The following is a 25635-nucleotide window of genomic DNA, read 5'->3' on the forward strand; positions in this document are numbered from 1 at the left end:
TGGGAGCAGCAGAGGAGTTGGCTGAACATCCCCCCTCCAGAAAAGGGGAGCAGGCAGCTGAGCTGCTCTGCCCAAGGACATGAGGACACCACGCTTTGGGACAGTGGGCTCTGGTGGGAGCCAAAGAGCCCTCCCTGGAAAAGCAGAGGGCACGTGATGCTGCTGGAGGGCACCATGCCAGGCTGGTTTCACCCCAAGTGCTGTGATGGTATTGCACACCCACCCATTCCCACCTGCTCAAGGCTTGCCACCGCTTCCAGAAATTCAAGAGGAAAGCAGAGACCTCTGCTTCCTCCAGAAATGCTGCAAACGAGTGCCATGGGCCAGAGGACCTGCCTGTGCCCCCCTGGGCAGCAGCTGCTGCTGAGCTGCACAGTGGAGCACTCCATGTGACTTCTGCTCTGACTAGAACCTCTGCAGAAAGTCACTGTCACTAAAAAATCAGATGACAGACAGGAGGGACTCAAAGAGTTTAATCGGGTGCTTCCAGTTGTGCAACATACAAAGGATGACCAAAAGGGAGGACATGGGCAATGACAGGGAACCTATTAAAAAAAATAGTCATGTAGATTTGAGAAAAATAAAAATTCGAGATTAACCCCAGCCCCGTACCATAAAAATCTTCTGCATGTACAATGACTATTACTATATACATGTTTAAAAATAAATGCCCACAGCCTGGAGTGCGAAGGGCAGCACCACTGCTGTGCTTCATGGCAGGGGAATCTATAAAGTGTTTGGTTTTTTAAATTAAAATATAAATAGAAGCGTACAACATGCCAAGAACCGAGCAGGTTACATCCTCCTCTGCCCAGGGCCAGAGCGAGCAGGATCAGCCCCTACCAGTTACAGCTATAAACCTTCATGTGTCCAAATTTCCAGCCCACCAGGCAGGATGGGCAGTCCAGCTTGGGCACTGTGTTGCCACTACATCCCATTCTTCACCAGCTCACGGATCCCATCCTCGTCGATAATCAAAGGCGTGTGAAACTCTCGGTCCTTCACGTACTTTTCCAGACCCTAAGGGAGGATGAGGCGGTTTGTTAGGAATGCCCCACATGTCATCTGCTCTGCTGAGCTGCTCACAGGTGGCTCTGGTCCCCTCCCGTGCAAGCAGCTTGGGGGACAACGCCTTGAAAAGCTCCACAGTGAATTCAAGTCATGCTTTTGTGGCTTACCGCTCCGCAGCCAGGGCTCACACTGCCCCGCCAGCCTCCCCACCTGCCTAGTTAACCTGCAAGGGGGCCCGAGCTCTGGAGACCCAGTACTTACTTCTCCTCCATAGGAGACAAGAGGAGAAATTTCACACTGTATTGGCAGGTCATTTGCATCCTTCAAGCTGCAGAGAAAAGCAAAAAGTCAGGAGGGTTAGCCACATCCTGCCAGGGAACGGGGATGGGGCCCAGAGATCTCGCCGATGCCAGCATGGGGGTCAGCAGCTGTCTGGGGCACCAGTGGCTGCTGGCCCACACAGTCCTCGCCAGCGCAGAGCTGCCCTGGGTTAGTCAAGCCTTGCATGCTCTCCACAGAGGTGCAAGCTAAAGCTTAGATACCAGCAACAGCTGATAAAAGAAGAGAGCTTTAGATGCGGGTTTAATGAGGATCTACTTGCCTTTCTATGTGAGCAACTAGAGCAGCATCTACAGCCCCAGCCTGGACCACAGTCCCACTATAGCTGATGCTGCATGCAAGCTTATCATCCCTTGCTCCTCCTCCTCCTGCATCCTTGGGGTGATGAGAGATGATCTCACAGCACCTTCCTGTTTGGCTGGTCCCAACAGGTCTTTTTTTAAACATGATCCTAGTTTAAAGCACAACCTAAGGACACAGGGTAAGCCTGTCTACTCGCTCAGAAATTCTCCCTGCGGCACTGCCTGCTCCGCATGCCTTTACCTCTTAGATCAACCGTGCCAGCTCCTGTTCTCCACGCGAGCCTGAGCCAGCGAGGACAATGGCAGACCCACACCAGCACTGCCCGCTGCAGCCTGGCCCCAAGAACAACCACAGCAGTGCTGCTGGGCAGGGATCTGCACGGGGCCCCTGACCCCGCTCCTGCTGCCACCAGCCTTTGTAGGATCCCCCGGATGCTCCCTGGATCCTGCCATTGAGTAAGTCTGGCCAGGGGGTGCAGCTTCGAGGAGCCGAGGAGGAAACCCGGCAGTACCCCAGGGCACCCTTTCACACCTGCTCGCCACTGCAGCCTGTGGGCATCGCAGCACCTCACCTGTGAAATCACTCCCTTTGCCCAGGTTGAAGCTCGTCCCTGCTGCCACGCACTTGCTCAGCCCCCTCCTGCCCCAGCTGTGAGTAAATAAAACTCACCCATCCTAACCCAGCCCATGCTCTTGTGTTTGCCTTAGTCAGATTCATTGCAAGATAAGCGTTTAAAAAACATTTTTAAAGTGCCATTAACTGGCAATGAAGGATAAAGGGCATCCTTTATCCTCCATTACAACTAGTGTGATGGCCTAGTTATAAGCCTAAAAGCACTTGGTGTCTTGAATTACAAACAGAGACCCCAGGTGTATCCCACCAGGAACTACCAGAAAATACAGCTTCTCCTGAAGCGAGGGAAAGGTAACAAGCTTGCTTAGTCTGGAAGTCATTTACACTCACTAACTCTAAGTCCCAGCCACCCAGATGCGCCTATAGAAGAACACGCTGCTAATACAGAAATTGCTTTAACACTTCTGTCCACTTTCCTGTTTACTTCTGTAAATTTTCAAGTGCTGAGCCAGGGGCTTTTCCTGGTGTCATGATTTGTATCTTCAGTACTCAGGAGATGAAGTCACACAAAGCACAGCTGGCCGCCTACGCTGAGATTTGCATGTGCTACATCAAAGCCTGCTTGACATTTAACGTTTTTAATCCCATTCCAATCTGCCCGGACGCCTGGCGGACACTGGGAGATGGCAGCTGTCTCCAGCTACGGGACTCACTGGGATCAGTTCAGGCTGCCCCACACCGTGGCGTGACAAACAGGGAAGTGTCATCGAAGGGACACGCCAGCGTGTTTCCCAACAGCAAGATGACTTCTGGGGGCTGTGTGCATTCAGCAGTGCCACCGGCACCAGTGGCACAAGCCCCTTCCAATCACCCCCGCCGCTGCCAACTGCCCGCCACCCTGGGAAGCGGCATCTGCAGGGTCCTGCAGCGAGACATGCCCCACTCCCAGCATGCGGCCCGAGACCCCCGGCCCCGTTAGTCACTACGGGCGCCTGCACACCAGCGCACACCCACCGCGGTGACCACAGCCTGGCACACTGCTTCACCTACAGCCCGTTAGTACCTAAGCACAGCCCCGCCACCATGCACGCTGCACGGTATAATTACTTGTCTTTGACATCTGCTGGGGTGGCATCTGACCTTCCATTTGAGACACTAAGTGGGAATAAACAAGGGTTAGCAAGGGTGGGAAAAAACAGAGCAGAACAAGTCTGGGGTTTGCTGTTCTCCAAAGAGGGGCAGTGGGAGGTCTCTCGGTCGAGGAATGCTGCAACCCCAGCCTGGCTGTTGCACGGATCTGCTGGTGTGCTTGGGCCTTAGGAAGCCACCTCCACCCTGCACAGGCAACCTTGGCTGTGCCATGGAGACCCACAGGATTCGGTTTACAGGCATTCAATCAAGAAGGAAAGCTCCTTCCAATCAAGTGAGCAGCCTTCCTGCAGCCACGACCTGGCCCGCACCCAGCTCTGCCCACAAGACCACCCAGAAGGGACCCATGGCTGGTCGCTCCAGCAGCACTGGTTTCAGGAGCACTGAAATGGAGAAGGGCTGGGAATGGCCTGGTACTTTATACCCAGCCCTAAAAGGATGCAGGAGTGCCACAGCAGCAACTCACCGAGGGATGGCAGGGATGCGTGTGCCATTTTCATCCACAAAGTGCCCCCCCGCATTGAGGACCCAGCAGTGGTGCAGGGACATCAAGGCGTGCCGGGCTGTGGTGGGGTTGTCCTTGCCGTTCTGGCTGTCCGCATTCTTCAGGGGAGAAAACTCGTCCTCACGCAGCACCTCGTACACCACAAACTTCCTGGGGGAACAGGGCATGGGAGGGTCAGGTGTAGGAAATGTAGCTGCTTCCTCTCACTTTGGCTTCTCCCTTGCCAGGGTAGCTGAGCTGGGGCCATGGCCACACCCTGCAGCCCACACCCATGGGCTGTCCTCACAGCCACAAAGGAGGAAGGGGAAGACCTGGGCTGTAGCGTCAGCAGGTGCTCCTCTGGCCCAGGAGCAGGGCTCAGCCGAGCAAGAGGCACACAGTGCCTATCCCCCCCTGCTGTGCACGTCCCTGCTCATCTCAGGGCAGTTATCCACTGCTGCTGAACAGCAGGAGCTGGCACCCTATCCTGACTCCAGAGCATCGCCAGTGGGTGCAGCCCTGGCACCCTGCCCAAGGGAGAGCCAGCAGTCTGCTCCCCGCAGAGAGAAAAGGGCATACTTGGAAAACTGGAAGATGTCAAAGACAAACTTTTCCATCTTGATCCCATTGGGCTTCTCGGGTTGGATCAACTGCCCTGTAGCGATGTCCACATGTGGGATCTTCTTCTCAGCTACATGGTGCTGCAGTCGTGGTTCATAAGTGCTGCAATGGCCAAGAAAGAGCTGTCACTCACCCGAGCAAGGAACGTCTCCAGCCCCCTGGCTCAGACGCTGCTGCGGCAGGACGGCTGCTCTGCCCTGACCCCCAGCCACCCTGAGGCACGGGATGCTCATCCCCACAGCAGCCAGGAAAGAACAGCCCCGAATGCCTGTGCTCTGGCACCAGCAGCCAGCGCTAGCCAAGGGAAACCTTATCTCAAGGAAGGGACCGTGCAGAGAGGCGGCGGTTAGGCCACATGTGCAGGGACCAGGGATCAGACTCCACGGGCCTCATCCCAGCATGCCTGCAAATAGCTGGAGCTCAACCAGCAGAAAGCAAGGTACAGGCAGCCAGGCAGGCGGCTCCGCTTGGCACCGGCGCTCCTTCGGCACACCGACTGCACCCCGGCAGGCCCTTACTTGACTACATCTTTCAGGAAGGCAGTGGTGAAGTAGTGATTGGCAATGTTGCCCGCGTTGAAGAGCAGCCGCCCATCTGGGCCCCGCTTCTGGGCAGTGGCCAGGGAGATCTCACTGTACTCCACCACCTGGTAGACACCATCCACTTGGCACACCACACCGACTGGCTCCGTGGGGTTGGTCTTCTCCACCACCTGCCCAAGGGAAGTGCTGTCAGGAAAAGACCCACCCCCAATGCCCTGTATTTCAAATATACCCCCTTGTATTTAGCAGCCCCCGTGGAGGCATTTTCCTGTGCAGGACAGCAGGGGTAGTGCAGGGATAGGGATGCTGGAGCCCTCCCCTCCTGGGTGCTTCTGGTAGTGGTCACCAGAGGAGGGTGAGATGGCAGAGCTGGGTGACAGGCACACCTAAAGGCACCAAGCTTGCGTGTGGCTGGCAGAGGGCAGATATTTTTAGCACCCAGCCCACACGTGAACAGCCAGCTTGCCACGCAAAAGGAGGCAGCTGCTGGCTCAGCAGAACCATCCCCCTACACCTGACCTCCCTCCTCTTCCTTGCACCTCACACACTTCCCTCTGGGCATAGGATCCACCCGGTCACTGCCATCAATGGCAGTGTGACGTGCAGGGATACAGGGCTTTCTCCTTTCTGCATGCTAGGGTCTATTTCCCCCTTCTCTTGCTTGGGCCAGAAGGAGGAACTGCTTTCACTTTTGCAGCTCACTCTGAAAGCTTCAAGGCCAGCAAGCCCTCTCACTGTTTGCCAGAGCCGAGCCCAATGCAAACACAATCACACAGCCCCTTTGGCTGTTAACCCAGCCTTTAAGTAAAGCTTCAGGCAGGGAATGTCCTACCCATGAGATACGGGGCTGCATTCAGCGTCAGCAGTCAGCTGCACCCACTGTGTCCTGGTCTGGTGCCCGGGACATCATGGCCGGGGACAGCTGGCAGCCTGCAGCAAGGATCCCGGCTGCCCATGCTCCCTGCAGCTGCCTGGACAACAGCTGACAGTGGCCAGCTGGGGACCGGACAGCCCCGGGGGCTCCCCAGAAACTCTCAGCCCCAGGGACTGGGGGACCTGTGAGCCCTGGAGCTGTTGATGCCACGTCCCCGTGCAAGGCAGGAGGGGAGCAGGACCAGGCAGGGGTTCAGTGACACCCTGCAACCCCCAGGGTGCCAGAGCCGAGTGGCAGGTAGGACTCTGGCAGCGTGTGCTACTCCAGCAGTGAGCTTCCAGTGCTTAGCTACCCCTCCCAGCTGCAGCAAGCCGGCGAAGGAAGGGTCAGGAGTCAGAGAAACCAGACAAGGAGCAGGACTGACCCCACCCTGTTCCAGGGAAGCAGTGCCTGCCTGCCCCAAAACCATACCTTGGCCCCACAGTCTGCTCCCTTCTCCAGGCAAAATCCGATGAACCTGGGGTCAGCCACCTTCACCAGGATGTTGTCCACGCAGTAGACATGGACACTCTGCACACCCCTCCGCTCCATGTCGTCCACAATACCGTGTGCCCCAAGGGCCCGGTACAGGCCCCCGTTGCCATCTGTAGAGGAAACAAACCGTTGGGGCCTCAACAACACCCATCTGTCCCATCAGCCACCCACGCTCATCCTCCTTCTCCACAGAGCCAGGGTGGAGGTTCACTGACCTGGCCATACCCTACCCTGATCCTCCCCATCAAGACAGACACCTCCCACCCTGTGTCACCCGTGGGCCACGTCACACTGCAAGACAGCCTCATGCAAGCTCCAGCTCCAAAAGTTTGTCCTCAGCACCATGTCTTGCCCCCATGCAGCCCTCCTGCCAGCTCCCAGCCACGGACCTGGTGCCATAGCAATCTTGCCCTTCTCCTCCAGCAGGATTTTCCCATCAAACCCCAGGGCAGGTAGCATGCCCTGCTGGAAGAAGATGACATTTTCCTTCTTCAAGCCAAAATAGCGATGCTTCAGGAAGAACTCCTTTGTGGACTCCATAGTCCGGCCGCTTGTCATGATGTACCTGTCACAGCACAGAAGAGACCCAGTGAGCAGGGCGAAGAGGTAGGGTCTCACACCCTTCATCCCGAAAGTGGGGAAGGGAACCACTTCAGCCTGTAACACTCAGGACAGGCTTCTCCCCAAGAATATTTAGAAGGATCTGACTCGCTGCAGTTTCATCTCTTTGGCAAGCCAATTGAATTGCTTCATCCCTCCTTGCAACACACATCTCCAAAACCCCACCACACCCTGTGCAGCAGGGGGACATCCAGCTGCAGCAGCCAGCTCCCGCCTTGTCACCAACCTCCTGCTTGCAGCCCCTTGCCTGACAGAGCCCCCCACCGCGTAGCAGCTGTCCCACGCAGCAGGCTGGCCAAAGGCGATGTGACACATGTTCCCAAGGGCCACGGGGTTGAGCCTGATAACACGGGACCTGGCAGTGACTCCCCTCTGGGCCTTGACCCACTAACTCCAGCAGGCTACACCCACAGCAATAGCACTGGTGTCAAGAGGGTCTATGGCAACCCAGGGGCCCTTGGGCTGCCAAGGGTGCCTGCACCAACCCACAGGTCCTCGGGCTGCTGACACCAACAGCGCCCATGCCAACTCACGAGACCTTGACCCAAGGCCAACCGATGCTGCTTTGACCCAGCCAACACCTAACGGAACAATGTCAACCCGGGGGCCCTTAAGCCACCACCACCAGTTGGGCTGATGCCAATGGGGTACCCCATGGGTCTTGACCCACCAGCGTCAAGGGGGCCCTGCCAACACCAGCCCATGAGCCTCGTCCCGCCAAGGCCACTCCAGGGAGCACTGACACACCGCGGCCCCGGGCCGGGCGCTCACCAGGGGATGTGGCAGGGCGTGCCGTGCTGCTCCTCCGCCAGCTGCTGCAGCCGCCGCAGGCGCTGGGCCTGGAGGTGGAAGAGGGTCTTGCGGGAGGGCAGCCCCACGTCGCACATGCCCTTGGGGTAGGGGACGCCGAGGCGGGTGCCCTGCCCGCCGGCCAGCAGCAGTGCGGCCACGCGGCTCCCCGCGATCTCCGCCAGCCCTACGCCCGGGAGAGCACACACGCGTGGGGCCCGCCGCGCCGGCACCGCGCCGCGCCGGGCCCCACCGCCCCCCGCACCTACCGCGGCTCTCCCAGCGCGGCAGCAGCCCGCGGTCGCGGGAGGCGCTGCCCAGCACGTCCCGCGGCACCGGCTCCATCCTCTCGTCCAGCACCGCCGCCGCCACCGCCGCCCCGCCGCCGCCCTCCCCGCGGGCGCGGCGGAAGAAGCGGTTGATCTCGGCCACGTCCATATCGCACAGCTCCGCCACCAGCGCCCGGCGGGCCGCGCCGCCTAGCTCGGCCCAGAAGCGCAGCACGTGGCCCTGCCCGCCCGCCACCAGCCGCTGCTCCAGCACGGCCACCGCCGGCCCCTCGCCAGCCACGTCCCCCGACCCCTCCATCCCGGCCGCGGCCCGCGTCCCCCGTCGCCCCTTTATAGCCCCCCGCCGCCGTGGGGCCGCCAATGGCAGGCGGCGGCGGCACGTCCCCCGCCCTCACTGGCTGCGGGCGTGCGGGCGTCACCGCGGCAGCTGCGCCCCGCGCCACGTGGTGCCCAATGGGCGCCGGGGAAGGGGCGCCGCGGCCCGCCCCCGCCCCCCGCCGCGCCGCCAATCGGAGCGGCCGCTGCGGCGGCGGCGCGCGCGCCGAACACTGCCATGGCAACGCCCGCCACGTCAGCGCGCGCGGCCCCGCCGGCGGGAGAGGCGGGCCCGGGCCCGGTCCCCTCCGGGAGCGGCGCGGGGTGTTCCCCGGGAGCCCCGGCCCCCCGCACGGCCCACGCGTGAAGCGAGAGCTGCGGCCGCCGCCTGCCCCCGGGCAGGCCAAGGCTGGGCCCTCCCGGGATTGCCCCCGGGCAGGGGCGTGGGGCAGCGGCCCCCGCGGCTGCTCGGGCGGGGCAGCACACCCCTCCTGCAGCAAGAGGCGGGGAAAAAAATCCCCAAAACCTACCCCAAAACGCGCAGGCCAAGGAGGAGCCCCGGCCTCACCCCCCACGCGTCCCCTCCCGACTCCCGAGCCGCGCCCCGCCAGCGGCTCCGGGAAGTTGTGCAACCACCCACATCTCCCGGAGGAGCGGCCCGCGTCAGCCGAGGCCCCGGCTGACATCACTTCGGAAACCGTTACGGCAGAGCGAGCGGGGAAAGCGCCCGTCCGTGGCGTCAGTAAGCGGCGCTGCCGCAGGAGGCACGGCCCTAAGGTGACAGGGAGGGGACACGGCGGGCTCCGGCCAAGCAAAGGTCTCCCCGGCGCTCCCACCGGGGTTTTGAGCCACGCTGGGGCACAGGGAGACCGAGAGCCCCCAGGGTGGTGCCACCACGGCTGGGTCACAGCCCTGTCCCCCACCCTCCCCAGCCACACGCCCTGGCAAGGGTGACAGAACTTGCTCAGCTACGTGGCATTTCACCAGCAGTCCCACGAGAGAAGTCTGCTAGACAACCGCTTCGTGCTGAAGCATCATTTATTAATCATCTGTATCAAGCACACATCTGCTCAGCAACGGTGCGTGACGGGATGCAACAGTTGACATCTAACCAGAAGGGAGGCACGTGGTTACGGGATCCGGCACGGCAGTAGGAATCGTATGGAACGCTTAGGAAAGACAACCTGGCTGCAACACGGTGCTCAGGCTATGTTGTTAGGAGGCTGGAGGCCAGCGAGAATGAAATGAGGAATACAATTAAGATCAGAGCTGATTTGTGCTTCGGCCAGTGATTTAAAACCCAGTTACCCTCCTTGCATATAATAAATAGGTGGAAGTGTAAAGAACTTTCTCCCTCGTTGCACGCTCGCAGACACTGGTGGCAGAGGAATGACAGCTGTTCTGTGATTGGCAGTGACACTTTGTGTGAGATCAGCTATGAAACCCAAACATCACCAAGGAACAGCGGAACACCAATGTTTCCCATTCATACACGCACTCCAAGGGGACGCAGCCCCCCTTGCCCTGCTTCCTCCTGGGGAGGAGAGCTGGGTGCCTGCCCTGGCATCCACTGGAGCAGCATCAGCCTTCCCTGACTGTCTCCAGAGGCTTCATCTTTTATCCCCTTCCCCCCCACAGCAGATCCCTCCCTCCAAGGCAGCCTGCAGGTCTTCACATCCAGCTGTTGCCTAGCTAGGACTACATAGGTCGGTGCTACACTGAGGGCTGTTGGGAGGGATCTGTGTCAGCAGCACAGACCAAGAAACCCAGCATGCACTGGAGTGGAGAGCCTCAACACTTCTGCAACTCTAGCAGGCAATAATCTGGAGATGAGGAAAGTCAGGCCCATCCAGGCACACACCACGACAGATGCCTTGGATTGAATCACCGGCACACTTCAGATACAATCCACAGTTAAGAAACTCACAGGTTTTAGCAGGGCTGAACTTATGCCAAGCCACCAAGAGATCACCAAGACACCAGAGTGAGCTTCAGCTTGATAGAAAAAGGGTTTGAAGGCAGAGGGTAAGGGATAATGATAAAATGCTTCTGCTCTGAGGAGCTGCTAAACCTCCCTGTGCCCCACAGCCTGCAGAGGGAAGCCAGGGGCTGGATCCAGCGACAGGACAGACACCAATCTTCAACTCTCGCCAGGAAGAAAATTTTTTAAAAAGCAGCTTTGGGGTTTCTGCCCAGCTCAGTGCTCAAGCCTGATCAATGAGCATCTGGAGAGAAAATGTGATAGCAGGAGTTTGCATCTTGAAGATTTATTTAGCTCCTATTAAAGCAGCTGAACAAAACCTCAGCCAAACTCTGGTGGAACAGCTCTGCCATGCTGCAGGAACAGGTTATAGCTCCTCTCTAAAGATTAATCCTGGCACAGCTTTATCTTTAGTTGCAAATCCAAAGCATAATTCTCACTGAAAAAGAGAGATGCTTGAAAGATGTCAGAGCAGCTCACAGTCCTAGACAAAATGCATCTGAGAACTGAAATGTATTTAAATCCTGCACCTGCACCCTGGCAGCTCCTAGTACCGCTGTAGGTGACAGACCTCATGCCCTACACGCCGGGTAGCTCCCTGTGTCCCCACACAGGCTGGCACTCAGCAGGGCAGGAGCTCTCAGGTCTGCTTCTGCCACCTGACAGACACACGTGCAGCCAGCTCAATGCTGCTGACATGGCATTCAACATGTGGATTTCTGGGCCAAAGTGCTTTCACCCTTGGCTCAGCCTGCCAGGGACAGCAACAACTCAGAGCCGAGGAGGTCAATCAATACCCACCAATACTTAGAATACTTTAAACACTGCTGTTCACATAGGAAAAACCCTCACCCAGTTAATCATCCAGTTTCTCCCAGACACTAAAGGTGCTTCACTGCAAAGACGGTTAAATTAAAAGCAATGGATCACACACCCCATCTATGCAAAGCTGCTTTACAACAATGTACACCAAAGTAGCATCATTCCCAGAAAGAGTCTGATCAGCAAATCACACCTTAAAACTCACTGTGGGATTTTTTTTTTTTTTTTCCTGGAAAACCTACCACCTCAAAGGCAACAGAAAAATTCAAAGAGATTGGTCCTTTCTGGGGGAGTTTGGGAAGGGCCACAGAAGACAGGACGCTACACCAGCACAGAGAGGAACTCCAGACTCATGAAACGCTACAGACACTGGATCTCCTGGTAACACCTCACACACGTGTACAGGGCAAAAATCGAGAGGAACTTAAGTGCAGGATTCCAGCAAGCCGCAAAAAGTAAACTGCAAGGTAATTTGGGTATTATTCCAGGGAGGTCAGACATGTTTCTGCCAGCTGCCTGCAAGTACTCCAGCTGCAGAAAAAATGTCACAAGGGCTCTCCTTGCTAAAACTGGTACCAGGGCCACAAGCCAGAATACGCTGGTCCCCCTCTAAGTAGGGCTGTTTCACGCTGCGCTTGCCAGGAGTGGAGTGCCCACCCCTGCAGAGAGAGGCTCTGCTGGGTGTATGGGTTAGCACACCCCTGGGAAACAGCCACCGCCTACCCCATGCCTGCAGCTACGTGAGCAAGCTTCTGCCTGTGCACTCAAGCCACGGGAGCAGAGAGCATGCTCTGGGGGGAGCAGTGATGCTGCTCACCCAGGCTTTTTTCCTCAAAAGCAAGTGGCTGTTGTCCCTGGCACTGGGAAAGACCTTCTCATGGCCAGTCAAGTCTGGTAACTGACCAAGCCCTTTCCATACAGGATCTCAGATTGCCTCAGGCCCTTTGTGTAACCTATGAAGGACCAAAAGTGTCAGTGCTTCTAATCTAATGGGTTAATGTAAAATCAAAATGCACAACACAGAGAAGCCAAGCATAGGACCTACAACAGACAAATATTTTTCTTTTCTTGTAAGACTTGCAGGACAGCAGTCCTGCTGAGACACAAAGAATACTGCGTGCTGTAGCACTCCTTTCCAAAAATATCACCTAAAGACGCTTATGTATTACAGATGATTTGGCATCAGAGCTAGGGAGCATCAGTGCCAGCACAGGGTATATGCTAGAAGGATGACTCCACACGACAAGGTTTTCACATCACCTCAGGCTACAAAGTGCTTACAGATTGTGTCGGGACTGAGGCTGGCACTGCTCTGACATGTATCACCTCAGTCCCTATCCACCCCAGGCAGACAAGCAAATTCAGGTCACCACAGGCAGCATCACCTACACCTCGCTGCCTAAGCCCAGCATGCCATCTGTGCCAGGGCAGACGGATGGCTCTTCTCAGGTCATGAGGTGGCGACCGGGTAATGTCGTAAGCTCAGCAGATCTGATTTCACTGCCTGCCTCTGCTCTATGTGATGTGAAGACTCAAAAGTCCTCCTGGTCTGGTTTAGAGAGGATGGTGCTTCTGCATTATAGGTATCAACAAAAAGCCTTCCTCCTCCCCCACACCGGAGAAGAGCACATGTGTTATAGGAAAGCTTAACAATGAAATCCTCTCCTTAGGGCAAAGTCAGGTGCTAAGGCCAAGACTTTAAATGGTCTCACTTCAAATCACTTAAAAGCGCTTGCCAAGATCTGCTTGGCCTCCCAGGCTCCCACAGTCACCACTCCTGCCGCCCCAGCGCCTGCCGGGGCAAAGCCACACACCCAATGTAAATGAGCAAGCACAACACACACACAAGCACACGCTGAAAGCCATCCCGGCCTCCTCTGCACATCACAAAGCAGCAGTAAAGGTTTCAAAGCCCAGTTAAGTCCTTTGCATCTTTCCTTCACAGATGACTCAAAAGCAGGGCTAGGAAGCTCTTTTGTACATTCAACTGTAAAACACGTGAGGAAGAGGAGCAAGACAACTCTCCTGATTGTTGCTACTGCCTACAGCAAGTTTTGGTACAGATATCCTCTCTTATAGGCACTCAGTGGGTAAAACGTAGCCACAACAAACTTGCCATCAAAAATCTTTCCAGTCAGCATTTTTTGGGCAGCTTTGGAATCACCAGCATTTGCATATTCAACAAAGACCTGAAAAAGAGAGAGGAGAAATAAGACTTCCAGTGCAGCTTGCCACCCGCCCCCTCCCACCCCTGCAAGTGGAAAAACTGTCCCCAAACAATTTTTTTCCCTCTATCCTCAGTTGAGCCCAGAGTAGTGGAGCTAAAAAAAGAAGGAGCTACATCCTCTGAACTGGAATTTCATCTCTTGCTCCTCATTTCTAATGGCAGCATATGCAGTGAGGTGGGAGATGCTCTACACCCTCAATGCCTCATCTCCCACCCACTGGCTTCTCCCCTTCGCTTCTGTATCCCAGCTCTTCTGCTAAAGCTGTCTGGGAACCTCCCAGGTTAGGTAACCTTACATACCCAGGAAGGAACCTGTGCTGTCCTTCAAGATAACCAACTATTTTTAGCACTGTCATCAGCCAGGAGATTGCCAGGAGCCGAGCAGCAGTCCTGCAGCACATGGAGTGTACATGGGAATATGCAGCCTCTTCCCTCCATTCACTTACTTGGCCTTTACCAGGATTCTCCTTTGGAATAAGCAAGGAAACCACCGGACCATATTTCTGACACTCTTCCCTTATGTCTTCCAGGATATCTGAGAAAGAAAAGAGTTGGTTGTCTTTCACTTTGAAAACTAGGATGAGCCAAGAAACAAATGAAGGCCAGATGAACACATCAAGAACACTCAGTCAACACAAAGCCTCACTTTAAAATAAACAATTGAGAGGTGCCACGGCAGAAGCTGACACGGCTTAACGTCTGCATAATGAGATGAAATGTCTGAACTGAGGCTCAGGGACAGACTTGTAGGCAGTGAATCCCCGGACGCAGGCTTTGGAGCACATGGACAGTGCTTTTCCTTGAACACAGACAGTGCTTTTCCTTGCACACAAAGCCTGACCTTCCAGTACTAAAACATTTGGCATTTCCGAGTGCGTTGTTTTGGGTATGGAACTTTGAGGAGGGGAACTAAAGTAGCTGCCACAAGCCCTTCTTTGTGTGAGCAGAATCCAGCCTTTTAAATTCATATCCCCAGAGCTCTCTAGCTTTTCGCACTCACATGGATTTGAGAGCAGCAGAAATGCAGATCCCACCAACATGCCTTGCCACCTACCACATATAGTTTTTGCTACAGTTTAAGAACTCCAACGAGATATTTCAGTTCTCTGCTGAGATCTTGGATAAGTTCATTAGCAAACTTTTAAGGATGTCTGCTACTGAGCTCCTAAGTCCTGCGCATGTCCAGCTCAGAGCCACAAACACATTATGAGGTCTGTGGGCATTTAACCAAAGAAATAAAAACAAAATAAATATTTTTTTTTTAAAATAAAATCTGGAATCCTTCAAGAACTCACAGCAAGCTCTGATTTCTGTCTCTATCTCTTAGTCTATTCTCTGTTGGTACAGCTGACCCACTTGGTACCAAGTCTCAGCTGAGCAGCTCTTTGTTTGCTGTTCTTGTCCCTATTAATTGCTCTTCTGCTTGCTCTTGCATCCCCAAAGCTAAACAAAAGAGAGTCTGTAAGACAACACTGCTGTGTGGGAATTGCATGGCTTGCACTAACCTTCATATTCTTCTTCGCACTGCAGAGAAGCATCACTTAGAACATTCAGCAGCCTCAGCACAGGCGTGGGGAGCATCACCAAATCTTCGATATGGGGAGCTTTGACACACACAGAATTAGAGAAAAGAAATCAAAGTCCAAAGGAGCAAGAAAACAGGAAGTTGATTCAATATGCACTATCATACACAAGGACTTACTGCTCTTTGCAGTACAGTTTTGCTTCTCTCCACTACTACCTGCGTTTACAGCCTGTATTCTCCCCATTTCCAACTTACATTCACCTCAGCACTGAGAGACTCTTCCAAAAGGGTTCAGTGCACTCTACAATTATAATCGAGGTCAGCACCTGAAATAGCTTTTAAAATTACAAAGCTACCAGAAATTAAACCTAGAACTATATCTACTTAGCTCAGATTCAGAAATTGATGTGACCTCAAGAGCTATGCTAGTTGAGCAAACTGTCCCATATATAAGGAGATGCAAGAAGATGCAAGAACTACTCTGCAAGCTGCCTCTCCTGTTACTGCTACCAGACAAGCTGAAAACAGGCCAGCCAGCTTCTGTAACTCCAATTCTTAACCTACGCTAAGGTGTGAGCCTCAGCTCTCTCTAAGATATCTTTCAGTTCTTCTCTAAACACCATGTAAACCCTCCCCCCTTCAAAATCCAACTGTGATGCACTGTTTTGAAGACCACCATATAATCTTGCAACAGAAATGGGGAAAACTATTCAGTTAAACTGTGCAGTGCTATAGAATAAGGCATGGCCACAAGAGGGTGGTCACAAGGTCGGTAAGCAGCAAACCTGTGAACAGCTTTACGGGAGCAGCAGTAAAGCCTGCTGCCATGGACCACTCGGCTCTAGAAAACAGGCAGTTCCAGGATGGCCTGGAACAGTGCAGCATGGATACTACTGTGGGAGAGGGAAACAGTCAAGGTGGACAGATTAATGCCGAACTACGAGAATCGTGCCTGAGAAACACCCAGTCCTCTAGAAACTCAGAGCACCAGGGACAGCGTCGCTTCTCAAAGTACAAAAGCCTGATTTCATGTTCCTGAAAGGGACTGGCAGGCCAGTCATGAATTTTAGATCTGGGACCCAACTTGCAGTACCTGGAGAGTGTTAATGGTTTTATTGGTATTGGCAGCTACAATAACGCAACAGCAAACGCAACAGCACCTCACAGTTCTCCCACTTGACAGTGAGAGAGGGCAGAGAAAAGGGAAGAAATGGCTCCAATTCTCCAGCCTGAGCCTTCTGATTATGTGTGCAAAGAGAGTGGGCTATTATTTCCTTCAAAATACTTTTCCAAGCTAAGCATACAATACACGAGGGAGCTGACATCTCTGCCAGGCATAGACAGAAGATGTAGATTTCACAGTGCAAGAGTGGATGATAGACAAGCACAGACACAATTCCTGACTGACATGGAAGAGTCCTCATGAAAAGCTCGGAGTATAAAAGGCCTTATCAGTCCAGATGATGCCCAGACAGTGCTCAGGGACAGCCCTTCAAAGAAAGGTGCTGCACTCAGATAACGAGGCATGTTCTAGCTCCAAGCAAACCTCTGGGACCATTCTTCCACAGGACTGCTGGCAACCAAGAGACAACATCAGATGAACCAGGGACTGAAAGAACATTTAGGTGTTGCTTCAGTCTTACATGCTGCCCCTTTTATTCAAGTAAGTCCATCCTTCATTTCACATGTCTTTTTTCAGAGAGGGAGACAAACCAACCCCTAAAACTCAGAGCCATCTGGTCTTCCTGTAATCGCATGACAAATGCATTTCTTGCAATACCCTCTGCTCTAGGAGGTACTTTCTGCCCAGCCCCTCTGCTCCCCTTCAAAGTGCCAGGTGATACCAACCACACTGACAATACAGACCCTGCAAGCAGCTTAGGAAAGAAGCTGACCAACTGGAAAGTCAAGACTCGGCTGTAAGTGACAAGGAAAGCCATTCTCAGTTGTCTTTGCTCTAAACAGAAAAACCATGTCCAAGTGAAAGGCAATAACAGATCATTTTCTGACTTCCTAGGAAAGCAACATTAAATGCTTCTTTGTGCAGACAAGCATACGTACAAGTCTGGCAAAGGAGAGAAGCAACAAAGAGAACTAAGAGAAATTGAAGCTGTTATATAAACTTGTAGCACTAACCACAGAAGCACCTTCCTAGGTACAGTTAGAGATCTGTGTGTTTAAAACTAGACCAGAAAGCACTGCCAATATACTATTCTCTCTGCTCTAGAACAATACTGGCTTCAAGGTTCAGCCATGGAAGGTGGCTTTGATTACAACAGTTCCAGTTTCTGAGATGCAAAAGAAGTCTGAAAACAGGAATGCGTTTGTTACCTTTGCCTAATACACAGAAATGCCAGTATCTTAACATGACTTCAAGAGGCAATACTTAAAAACATTCACTGCAGGGTACACCAAGCAGCTTAAGAAAATCAGGGCTAAGATTCAAGGGAAAATGCTAGCCAAGCCAGAAGCTGGATGCCTTAAGCATTAATTTATGCTGCAGAAAAATTGGATGCAGAGCTCTCCACTGGTGTTCTTGAAAGCAGACAAGCTCTGGAGAATGCTGCTGTGTTGGTTTTGGAACAGAAAACAAAAACAGGGAGGGAAACGAGCCTAAACAGGGCACTCTCAGCCCATCTTTCGCTGACAGCCTGCAACCAACATGGGCAGGCGTCCTAGGGAAACACCACCATTTTATTAAATTGAAGAGAAAGTGCCAGATGAAAGCAACAGGGACATCTGTCCATGACCTGCCACACAGGCACCAGAAAAGGCAGGCCAGGCACTGCAAAAACAGACTCGCACCATGAGAGCACACTGGGACTATTCGACCCGTTCAGAGGAGGCAGCAGCAGATGCTACCACCAGCCACTGCCCTGGTCGCTCACACTCCTGGCTTCTGAACTGGGAAACACTTGGCATAAGAAAAAACATTCACTCACCATAAATAGCACTGCACTCTTCAAAAGCACCTTAACCATAACAATATTAGGTAAATACCTTGGTTACTTCTGTCCCCTCAAATGAATCCTGCTTCCAATACATTCCTGGTCAGTTTGATCTGGGCAGAATTTAATGGGAGTCCAACCAGGGAAAAGCAACAGCCCGCAGGGGCAGGGCAGCACCGACCTGCCTGCTGTGATACCACAGAGGGCTGGCGAGCGCTGCAGAGCAAAGGAGCAGCAACAGGGCAAGAACCAGAAACAGCACAGTTTAACCACACCCTGTACTGCTTCCAGTACATGCTGAGAAAGCCATGAGCAGAGGTGACATGCACAGCTTACCAAAGGGAATGCTGAAGAACGGGCTGCATAAAGCCTTCTCAGCGGAGGCTCGCTTTCCTTGGTCACAATGAAGCATGCTGGAAGAGAAGACACCCTTATGCTCTTGCATGTGACATTCCTGCATTGACCAATTCAACTCAGGCTGGAAGCCAGTGCAGAGGAATACCCTATCCTTGGGGTGCTTATAGTACAGAGAAGAGCGAGAAGCATGTCTTCCAATTTACAGCTTAAAGCCTACCAGAAGGATCCCATGAAAGCATTTTGGGAACATGGTACAGTAGGATTTCCTTCTTGATGTCTCTCAGCACCACATGATGGAAGTTGCTCACAAGTTCAAAGGAACATGGCATGTTCCATCTCCACCTCCCCAAGGCCATTCAGCCCAGACCTCAGGCACACAGGTCACCTCATGAAAATGATCACACTTCAAGGAGCTCCTACATCTTTCCACAAATGGCATTCAAAGCAGCTAATAGCCCAGGGCTTGCCCAAGAACATTCCCTATTTGGCTTTACCAGTGGGTCCCAAAGCTATTTCTGCCAAGTTGTGTCCTCATTCACTCTGTAGCCTCAGAGCAGAGTCACATACAATGAAAACAATCGCTTTGGCAGACCTCTCAGTAGAGCGCTGCATAAATGCATTTTAATCTTGACAGCAGTGGAGACGCAGCATTGTCTTGCCCTCCATCCTCATTTATAGAGCAGAATCACAGAATCATTCAGGTTGGAAAAGACCCTTGGGATCATTGAGTCCAACCATCAGCCCTACTCTACAAAATTCTCCCAGTGTTTCTGACAACACTCCTCCAAAGCAGCAAAGTCTCCAGTTTTCTCCAAATACAACCTCATCGGCAGGAAGTGCAAAGCACTGAAACAGCAAATGACTAACATCATAACTGATATGCTTTATGTGCTTACTCCAAACTGTGCCAAAAATCAGAGGAGCTGAAGCACCTCTGCTAAAGCTTGCTCTTGCTACTAGGCACAGTGGCAGTGCATTTAAAAAGAAAACCAAACAAGTGTTAGGTGAGGGCTCTAAGTTACTCAGAGCAAGGCATGAGACTTTACAGAGCACATCTTTAAGGAACAGTTAGTAAATATGGTAAGATACCTTTTGATAAGGTCTCTGAGGTGATACGCTGGAATGGCTGAATTAACCACCCCTTCACTGGCAAATATGCGATCAATGATGGCAGAACTGTTTGTCTGGAAAGAAAAACAAACCGTGCTTAGGGAGAAAAAACAACCAGTGCAAAGCTTGCAATATTCCACAATTTTCTGGACTGGATGCAGAGGGCTCTGGTACTGTAGCATCTTGTGAGAGATCCCCAGTGTTCAAGCCTCACACGTTAAACCAGCAGGCCCACTGTCCTGGTTCAGCTAGGATAGGGTTAAGTTTCCCCAGCAGAGAGGGGGAAGGGATCTCCAGCCGGGTTATTCACACCATGCTGAGGTCAGGTCCGGGCACGGGACCATGCAAACTTTTCCTTTGTAGTTTTGGTGGCGGGGAGGATCATGAGCGATCTGTCTGTAACCATTGCGGTATTTCTCTGTGTATCTTTTGTCTTGTTTACTGTTATTGCTGTTTATTGTTGTTATCATTGCTACTGTTGTTGTTCAGATTGTTTATCACACTGTTGTATTAAATTTCTTCTTATTTTAACCCGGGGTTTGTGCCTCAGTTCCAGCCTGACCGGCTGAGGGTGGGGGAGGGACAATGGCAACGTGGTCTCCGGTCCCAGTAGGGCTTAAAACCATCACACCCACATCAGATGAAGTTTTTCCCATTTGCCCCTGCAAAAGCTGGAAATTTCCATGCACAGGCAAATTTGCTGTTACAACATGTTGTGGATGTTATGATGCTGAAAGGATACTCTTACTGGGAAGGGGATCACATAACAAAATTATTTCATAGAGAACAGAGGCAGGCTCCAGGCTCACAACACAGAGTCTTACTCCTGTTTTCTCAAGGTACAGACTTACGAGAAGATCCCCAAATTAGAGCTAATGTTAGACTAAAATCAGCAAATAATTCCTCTTTCATTGTGCTGTTGAACTAGCTGGCAGCCATCAGCCATTTCTTTCTTCCTTCTGTGTCACACTACAGCCAGTGCAACTCACCTCCCAAACCTTGGCAAGACACAGACTCCTGGAACCCTCAGCTTTCAGTAACCTGAACACAGGCAGCATTCAGACATGCCAGTCCCACAGGGCAGGCAGGTCTTTAAGGCTCTGGAACCTTAATTCTCAAGGCAATAGGATTAGAGAAACATCCTGGAAACACTCTCTAGTTGCCAGGTGCTACCTCATAAATCTGGGTTACAAACAAGAAGCAGGAGGACTCGTTTGGTGCAAGCAAGAATGCCTGCAGCAGTTCCCACTCACCTTCCATTCCTGAGATTGGACTGTATGTTTCAGTTTCATTCCTGAGAACATTTCCAGTAAAACGATTCCCAGACTCCACAGATCTACAGCAGAGGTACACTCCGTCTCACTCTGGAGCCCTGCCTGTGCCAGGCAGTTCTGCAGTTCTGCCTCTGGAGCCCGATACCCGTCTGTTTGAATATATTTCACATCCTATGGAAGATCAAACACACAGAAAAAGTTGATTTTCCAGATTCAGGTTCTCCACTCTATCCTTAAATCAGTTCACAGACGTCCTTCCAAATGGGTCACCAAAATACTATCACTAAAATGACAGAAAGCATTGTACAGCCAGTCATGTTAGGCAGGCAGTTCAACTTGCTATACTGCTCTGTCAATGAGGGAAAAAATAAGACTGTCTGAAAGAGAAAACACCTCCCAAGCAAAACAGCAAGCATCACACCAACATCTGAACTCTCTGAAAGACAGCTCTGCTGGGAGGAAGATGCTGGATGCCACTGCAGACTGGCCCATTAACCTGTCATAAGCACAGAAGACACTGGAAGTTTCAGGATAAGGGTCAAACACCCACAATATACTCCCGCATCAGCTGCATGAGAGCACAAACAGCCTCACTGAACAGTGAGGATCAGTAACGCTGCCATTATTCACGTACTGATGTTCTCCGGAACAAAACATTAAAAGAACGAAGCAGGTGCCTAATGCTCAGACAAGGAAATTACCGAAGGCACTTCCCACACATCTCTTCCTTCTCCCTGTCGCAGCAGGAAGTGCTGCAGCAATCAACACCTGCCCAGCTGCTGTGGCTGGCAGAGCAAAATAAAATGCCCACATGCTGCCTGCTTAAAAGAAAACATGAAATTATAGATTCACACAAGTGCTGGCTGGAGGGGCTGTTCTGAAGGTCTCCAGTCCAGCCTTCTGCTCCCAGACAATACTCGATCGGTCAGCTGTGGCTTTGTCTAGCCAAGTATTGTAAGTGTCCAAAGGCAAACTTCATGCTGTGTCTTTTTAATACCGGAGGGCTTGTTTTAGACACACCGATGAGACTGAAGGAATGACAGAAGAATATGCAAGTCTACTTCCTGGATAAGGGGCAGGACTGGGAATTCTTACAAGGGGAATAGATTTAAACTAAAATTATCTGGTCCTCTGTCTTCTGTAAACTTGGTCTTCAATCATTTTCAGGCGACAGAGCTCAAAAGTGGCTTATGAATTTTAAAAAAGTTGATACACAAATTGCTCATCACTGTCCCTCCTCCTATCAGCAAAGAGCAGAACCTCTAGCATGGCAAAAGCAGCAAGTTAGCAGCCCCACCAAACAACATCTAGAGACAGAGAAAACACTACGGTCAATGTCACCAGCAAAAATTGCGAGATGGAATTTCACTCCTACCATCTAAAGCATTCTAAGAGATTTCAGTGGCTGAGACCTTGCTTGATGTGCAGCCATTCTCTGTTAAACAGTAATGGCAGGAAAAGTTACGCAAGGATAAACTCAGCAGAGCTGTCACAAATAAAAGTATATAGTCTTGACTCAGATAAGGAAACTGTGCGTGTATGCTGCTGCCCGAGGCAAGGGTGGTGAGGGGAAGCTGATACCCTGTGCATATTCAAAGCAGGGTCAGAAGGTTCACCCATATAGCCAGCATATTTCTGAGAATGAGCAAAGGAAACTCAGCCCAAAGAAAGCTCACTGGAAGGAACCATAGAAGCAGATAAAACACCCAATCAACTATTATGATGCAACTCAAAGAGCAAGCAGCAAAACACAGACCTGAATTAAAAAAATATATCTGCATTAGACACAGGACACCAGGAGAATGTTTTTTGCTGATAGACAGCAACAGATTACAAGCACAAACCAGTGTTCAGCCAAGAACGTGGGCGAACTGGAGAAAACGTGAAGGAGTTAAGAAGTACAAACGTTAAAAACCAGCTTCTGTACCAAAGAATTCAGACAGGTCACCCACACAATCCTCTGATATTCACAGATCAGTGGGCTGTACTATCAATACTAGGTAAACCAGTAAAAAAGTATATGAATTTAAAACCTCTAAGGGCAGGGAGTAGTGACAAGCCAGGATAATGTGTGCACAGAAAAATCATAGCTCATTTACTAGACTCACTGCCCATTGCCCAGTGATTAAAGGCAAATTTGCTAAGAGGCTACCTGATGAAAAAGCTTCACTGATACTCCTCACAGGCCATTACTGAGAGGGAGGGGTGAAAGGAAGCTCTGTCAAGCCAAGAGCAGAACCTCCTGAGGCTCTCTGCTTTCATCAGAGGCCATGGGAGAAAATAAAGACAAGGACAAACTTACAAAATCCAGTATCACCAAACCAAAAAAGTGACAGCATGAAGAGGGAATGAAAGCCCAAATGGGAAAAGCAGGGTAGAACAGGCAGAGATCTGTCCATGTCGGTAAAGAACGGACACTGCCTACCCACAACCAGAGTGTGGGCTTTTGTCAACACAATGACATGGGAAAGAAACATCCAGACTTCCTGAAAAAGGGAAGCTGCTGAAGATAAGATGAAAGTAAAGACAAGCACAAGGACACTGCCAGAGATAATGGGGAAGCTGATGGTGAAGCCTGGATTACTACCACTTATGATAAGGGATGATAAAAGGAAATTCTACAGACCTGGGCGCTCCCACTTGTCTGACCACATGAAAACTATCAAACTTCCCAGAAAGCTGAGACACTACATTTTTTCAGTGCATCATTAACTTTGGAATTTGTGGTCATGCGTAGCATAAAAGCTAAGACATCAACAGAAACCAGAGACGTGAAGGAGAATGGGAACACAAGCTTTTGCTTCTGGGGCAAGTCAACATTTTAGCCTTTTCCAGGAAACCCTCAGCACCAGTTCAGCTACTACTCTGATCAGGTCCCATCGACTCCTACACTCATGAGCTGAAAGCCTCACAGACCCACACAAGTCAACACAGAGCCAACTGCTTCAAGAACAGCATGTTCCAAACCTGATTCCCCTCTCTGAAGCTAAGTCCAAAGTCAATGAGCTTAAAGCACTCCTCCTCTGCGCTCCACAGGATGTTGCGTGGCTTGAGGTCTGCATGCACGTAGCCTTTGTGGTGCAGGAAAGCCAGGGCTTCGAGAACGTCTCGGGCGCAGTGCTGGATCATCCACATGGAGCAGCCCTGGTTGCTGGAGTGCAGCAGCAGCTCGGAAACGCTGATGTCCAGCAGCTCCAGCAGCAGACAGCGAGCTGGGCCATTTGCAGAGTAGTGGTTGGTGAACACACCGTACAGCGTCACTGTGGTGAGACACAGTGACAGGTATTGGTAACCAGCAATCACACGGTCATCGCGCTCCACCGCTCTCCACTACTGCCCAGAAGACCACAAAAGTTGTAGGAGGCAGCTTGTGTGTTTTACAAAGCGTGATGTTCAGAGAGCTGGAGAACCAGACTTCAGAGGGAAGCAGCAAGGGAAAACCAGCCATGTCACCCCTCCGGGCCTTCTGAGGACAGGCCCTGCCAGGCTCTGCTTAAAGCAACGGGGCCAGGTGCTTCTGCTCAGAGGGACAGTCTCTGGGGCATGGATAAGTAGGTCCCGGTGGGTAAATCGGAGGTAGTACCACTCTCTTTTGGACATCCATCAATCTGTTCCCGTGACCAACCTAGCACAGTGGGAACCTGAGCTCTGTCTGGGTGCCCAGGTATGTTACAGCATTAAAAAGTGTTTCAAACAGACACACACAGAAAAAAAAATCATCGGTGGGAGAACCTGGGGGCTTCCAGCAGCCCCCTCTGATGCTGTGCTCCCTTCCCAAGCCCGTTCCCAGCCACGCAGGCAGCGCAGGGGCTCCTGCCAGAGCCAGGCAGCTGGCGGGCAGACACCGCCCCACCGCTGCCCGCTCGGGCAGCCCGGCCTGAAGGGGGACTCAGGGGTGCCCTGTCCAGGGAGACGTGCTCTGCCTACCCAAAGGGTGACACCCAACTCCCGCCTGCTCCTGCCCACCCCGGGGGTGACCTGCGGGACCCCAGCCCGGGGAAGGGGTGGGGTACCCAGAAGCCTGCCCAAGCGGGTACCAGAAAGCATCCACCGCAGGGACGCAGCTTTGGGGTGTCCGTCCCAGGCAGGGGGCCCACAAACCTGCCCGCCCAGGGGTGCCAATCCGCGGGGCACGCTGCTCTGGGGATCTCCAGCCCTGCCTGCGGGGGGCAGGCTGGGGGCGAGGGAACCCATGCTCCCAAAGGGGCTGGACGGGGCTGGTTTGGAGACCCCGGTTTGCCCTGGGGGAGACGGTCCTGCGGGACGGGGGGTGTGCGTGTGTGTGTGTCCCGGGGATAGGGGGTGCCCGCGGGGGCCCCCCCGAGAAGGAGGGGTTCGGGGAGCGGCTACGGGGGTGCCCGGGCTGGAGGACGGGGCGGGGGCTGCCGGGGTGCCGTTACCGATGTTGCGGTGCCCGCGGAGGTGCTCGAGCGCGGCGCGCTCCTTGCGGAAGCCGTACTCGGCGCAGTCGGCGGCGGGCGGGCGGGCGCCGGGGCGGCGCGCGGGGCCGGGCCGCGGCGGGGGCGGCACGAACTCCTTGACGGCGCCGGGGGGGGCCCGCGGGTCCCCACAGCAGCGCACCCGGTAGACGGAGGCCGAGGAGCCGCTGCCCAGCGGCGCCTGCACCTCCCACAGCCGGCCCAGCGCCTCCAGCAGCGGCGCCGCGCCCCACACGCACCCCGACATGGCGCCGTCCCGCCTCACATCACCCCCCCGCCGCTGCCGCTGCCCCGCCGCTGCCCCGCGACCCGCACCGGCCCCGGCCGCTGCCGCGCTCCGGCCGCCATGACACCGGAAACGGGGCGGGGCGGCGGCGGCACCGCCCGGAGGCTCCTCCCCTGCCGCGGGGCGGGGCGGGGCGCCCGTTCCTTCAGCTTCCCCGGCCCGGCCTCTCGTTGTCGCCGGGCGTCCCATCTCCTCAACGCAGGCACCAACCGGGGCTCCCG

General features: G+C 53.2%; 2 protein-coding genes across 5 annotated transcripts; both read right to left on the reverse strand.

The window, feature by feature from the left end:
• Positions 1-458: 458 nt before the first annotated feature.
• UAP1 (UDP-N-acetylglucosamine pyrophosphorylase 1) lies at positions 459-8428 on the reverse strand. 4 transcript variants are annotated; one of them, XM_074906793.1, is made up of 11 exons: positions 8110-8428; positions 7823-8027; positions 6820-6995; positions 6368-6540; positions 4999-5192; positions 4439-4582; positions 3842-4030; positions 3673-3675; positions 3334-3381; positions 1273-1339; positions 459-1020 (listed from the first exon to the last, which is right to left on the reverse strand). In XM_074906793.1, exons 1-11 carry the CDS (start codon positions 8426-8428, stop codon positions 928-930), a joined length of 1611 nt encoding a protein of 536 aa, XP_074762894.1. In that variant the 3' UTR covers positions 459-927. The 4 variants fall into 4 exon arrangements, with proteins under 4 accessions (XP_074762894.1, XP_074762893.1, XP_074762895.1 ...); XM_074906792.1 differs by lacking the exon at positions 3673-3675; XM_074906794.1 differs by lacking the exons at positions 3334-3381; positions 3673-3675.
• A 1037-nt stretch (positions 8429-9465) lies between these two features.
• Positions 9466-25473, reverse strand: UHMK1 (U2AF homology motif kinase 1). The gene is made up of 8 exons (XM_074906796.1): positions 25090-25473; positions 23657-23949; positions 20669-20860; positions 19395-19489; positions 18285-18361; positions 14981-15079; positions 13922-14010; positions 9466-13437 (listed from the first exon to the last, which is right to left on the reverse strand). The coding sequence occupies exons 1-8, from the start codon at positions 25373-25375 to the stop codon at positions 13291-13293; spliced, it is 1278 nt and encodes a 425-aa protein (XP_074762897.1). The 5' UTR covers positions 25376-25473; the 3' UTR covers positions 9466-13290.
• Between the last annotated feature and the right edge of the window lie 162 nt (positions 25474-25635).

Source organism: Athene noctua, chromosome 5 (genome assembly GCF_965140245.1).
Source record: "Athene noctua chromosome 5, bAthNoc1.hap1.1, whole genome shotgun sequence".
NCBI lineage: Eukaryota > Metazoa > Chordata > Aves > Strigiformes > Strigidae > Athene > Athene noctua.

What these genes read in the sequence shown, in the direction of transcription:
- UHMK1 (XM_074906796.1), bottom strand. Translation starts at nt 25,375, where the DNA reads ATGTCGGGGTGCGTGTGGGGCGCGGCGCCGCTGCTGGAGGCGCTGGGC. An exon ending in TCCAATCTCAGGAATGGAAG is followed by an intron (nt 19,490 to 20,668) that starts GTGAGTGGGAAC and finishes TTTTCTTTCCAG; the next exon opens with ACAAACAGTTCTGCCATCAT. An exon ending in CTCAGAGACCTTATCAAAAG is followed by an intron (nt 18,362 to 19,394) that starts GTATCTTACCAT and finishes CTTCTCTTCCAG; the next exon opens with CATGCTTCATTGTGACCAAG.
- UAP1 (XM_074906793.1), bottom strand. Translation starts at nt 8,428, where the DNA reads ATGGAGGGGTCGGGGGACGTGGCTGGCGAGGGGCCGGCGGTGGCCGTG. An exon ending in ACGCCCTGCCACATCCCCTG is followed by an intron (nt 6,996 to 7,822) that starts GTGAGCGCCCGG and finishes GTGCTGTGACAG; the next exon opens with GTACATCATGACAAGCGGCC. An exon ending in GACATCTTCCAGTTTTCCAA is followed by an intron (nt 4,031 to 4,438) that starts GTATGCCCTTTT and finishes CTGTTCCCCCAG; the next exon opens with GAAGTTTGTGGTGTACGAGG.